We start from the raw sequence: 2,722 nt of genomic DNA, 5'->3' as shown, positions 1-2,722 counted from the left end.
TGCTGAACTTACTATTTATATAGTCTAAAATAGATACGTACTTCCCATGTCCTATTTATCAGAGGGGAACAGTGCAGCATATTGCCCATCGGTGTGCATGGATCTATTGGGAACATGCTGACATTGTTGATAGAAACAAAGTAGAAGAATAATTGAATCAGAAATAAACCAAAAACTTTGAATGCAATATGATATTAGAAGCTCAAAAAGAGACAATTTTTGTGTGCTAAGTCCTGTAGAAATAAAGGACCAAAAAATAAAAGGGATGGCCCTGGGTCCCCTCCTGACAGGGAGTCCACAGTGCATACAGATGTTGTATTACCGTAGGTTGTCTTCACCTTCAGCCCTGGGATCTTTGGGGTTGTCTTTTGCTGTTTATGTGGTGTGTTCTAGGGATCATGCTTAATTCACTAATCTTTTAGGGGTACTAATACAGCTCTCATAATTTTAATGTTAGACGCTAGCATCTGTTCGGGGTGTTTTCTTGCCATCACAGTGGAAAGTAGTAAAATGATGGCAGAACAAGCACTCCGCAAATGTGACTGACAGATTTCACATGCAGAGTAAAACACTACGTGCCCTGGGCCCACACCATAAAACACAATTGTTGCCCAAATCCTCTTTGGAGTGATAGGAGAGAGCCAGTATTAGGGCCAGAGACAGAAAGATATTTAGGAGCCTTTCTCTTGTCTGGTATCAGTAAAGCTGGGTGCCTAAATACTTGTTTCAATTTTAGTAACCAAAGCACTTCTGGTAATTTGGGGCTTAGTGAAGTCAAAGGAGATATCTGTAACTGCATTCTGTACTCTACAAAATGTTATAAATCTTAAGAGTGAGCTGGGACTCTCTATGAAGGATATGAAGTGTACGAATTCTTGCAGAATCATATTAGAACTGAGATTAACAGGAATACCATCTAGATTTTTTTTTAAAGAGCAAAAATTGTATGCAATAGGCTAAGAAGATATGCAGTGTCTACAGAAATAAGATAGTGAAACTGCATGCTGTGTTTTAGACTTTACTTATTTTATAAATAAAAGAGAAACTGAACTGTAAGATATTTATAGCCCTATCAGATGGTCGAGTGTGATAAGTCCTTCTCTTGTCAGTACTGTGAGATCTGGGAAAAGGTGAAATCTATGTCATGCAAAAAAGGATTTAAAATAGTATGTGTGCTTTTAGCTTAGTGAATTTCCTTGTCTGATTTTCTAGCCCGGACAGAGAGATCACAGAGCCCTATCCACACTCATCTGTGCAAGATGAAGTAGGAGAAGCAGCAAAAAAAAGTATTGTGAAAAAAGACAGAAGAAAAAATAAAAAGAAGGCGGCGGCAGAAGACAAGAGACATCCCAGGGAGAGGACGTTGGACTCTGATGATTTTTACAAGGAAGTGAAACAGAGAGGAAGAAATTCACTGCCTTGAAATGAAGGAAAAATTGAAGGTAAAAAAGTAACCCCGGAAAATTATAAATATTAGGGATTAAACAGATCTGATGGGCCTTTACTTAGTCCCCATACAAGGAACCAGGGTTCTGCATTATCTTTTCTGGGTGTTAGACCAGCCTGCCTTTCTGTGTTTTCCCCTTTGGAAACCTTTCTTCGCACTGATCATTCTCAGCTTGTGTTTCCACAGCAAAGGGAAGAACTGAATAAAGCATGTTCCGTCACAGGCTGCCTTAATTTCCCTAACATTTGTAGTTGCAGGGAAGATGCACTAACACCAACCTTACTACCTGCTAGTAAGCAGACTATATATTCCAGTACCTCTACTGTTTGTTACTTGTTAGATTAAAGGTATAACTGTATTGTAGGCATTGAATTATTGCATATGGAGCCCAGTGCTTCAGAGGTTAAACTGCTTTCAGTGTCTGAGCTAGCTCAGTTGAAGCTGACATCAGCATCTACACTCTGTGTCACTCTGCAGTAGAGACCTGGGCTGGTGTAGGTATGTTATTACATGCCACAGGCAGCTCTTCATTTTAAGGATACTACTGTCAGTGGAATGGTAAGAGGATTTTTATCCATACCTGATAGCTGAACCACCTTGTACTATTTTAAACGTTGTCAACATCCTCATTAGTTACTTACTTTTAGAAGTAGTGGATTATAGATTCACTCACCCATCATGTTGTCAATCTGCTTTATTTTGGCTCCTCTGAACTTCCCTCCTATGTTCTCAGTCATCTTTTAAAGATTGTCTGCAAATTTCGTTTACATTGTTATAATGGGTATTATGGTACCACTGCATTTTAGGAGTGGCCTGGTCAGAATTATATGAGAGCAGAGGTGCTGGGCTTGTCCTGTAGCTGGGTGAGGGACTACTTCCCAGACTCCTCCCTCTTGGACATCTTGAGATGCAGGTGCTGAAAAATTGTGCAATAATGCAAATGTGATCAGCAAATCCTGTTGATGAATCCATGCAGGCTGAAGGAAAGATTAAGTGAGAGCAGTGGCTATCTGTGCTCTTGAATCCTGCCTAGCCTTACAAATGATCTCAGAGCACTCTGTCAAATCTCTAACAAGAATTCAAGGTGCTATGCAGGTTGAACGTGCTAAAGAGCGTGCCCTGTCCTCTCCTTGTGACATCATGGACATTGGATATGGTGGTCTTTTGCTTAAATGTGTTTTTGTTTGCATACACTTCCGTGTTTTATCAGAAAGGGGAAAGTCAGAGAGCTTGTGAAGATGTTAACTAAGACTGTGTGATCATAGAATCATAGAA

The 2,722-nt window shown here is 39.9% G+C and overlaps 1 protein-coding gene across 1 annotated transcript in view; it reads left to right on the top strand.

The window, feature by feature from the left end:
* Positions 1-1,442, top strand: part of VWA3B (von Willebrand factor A domain containing 3B) — a gene marked incomplete at its 3' end in the record, with an annotated part of 64,141 nt that extends 62,699 nt beyond the window's left edge. Inside the window, 1 exon segment of the mRNA XM_010154787.1 lies at positions 1,213-1,442. Coding sequence (XP_010153089.1) covers positions 1,213-1,442 — 230 coding nt within the window.
* Positions 1,443-2,722: the final 1,280 nt, after the last annotated feature.

Source organism: Eurypyga helias, unplaced genomic scaffold (assembly GCF_000690775.1).
Source record: "Eurypyga helias isolate BGI_N326 unplaced genomic scaffold, ASM69077v1 scaffold11857, whole genome shotgun sequence".
Classification (NCBI taxonomy): domain Eukaryota; kingdom Metazoa; phylum Chordata; class Aves; order Eurypygiformes; family Eurypygidae; genus Eurypyga; species Eurypyga helias.
The sequence above is the reverse complement of the archived record's forward strand: the minus strand, read 5'-3'. Positions and strand labels throughout refer to the sequence as shown.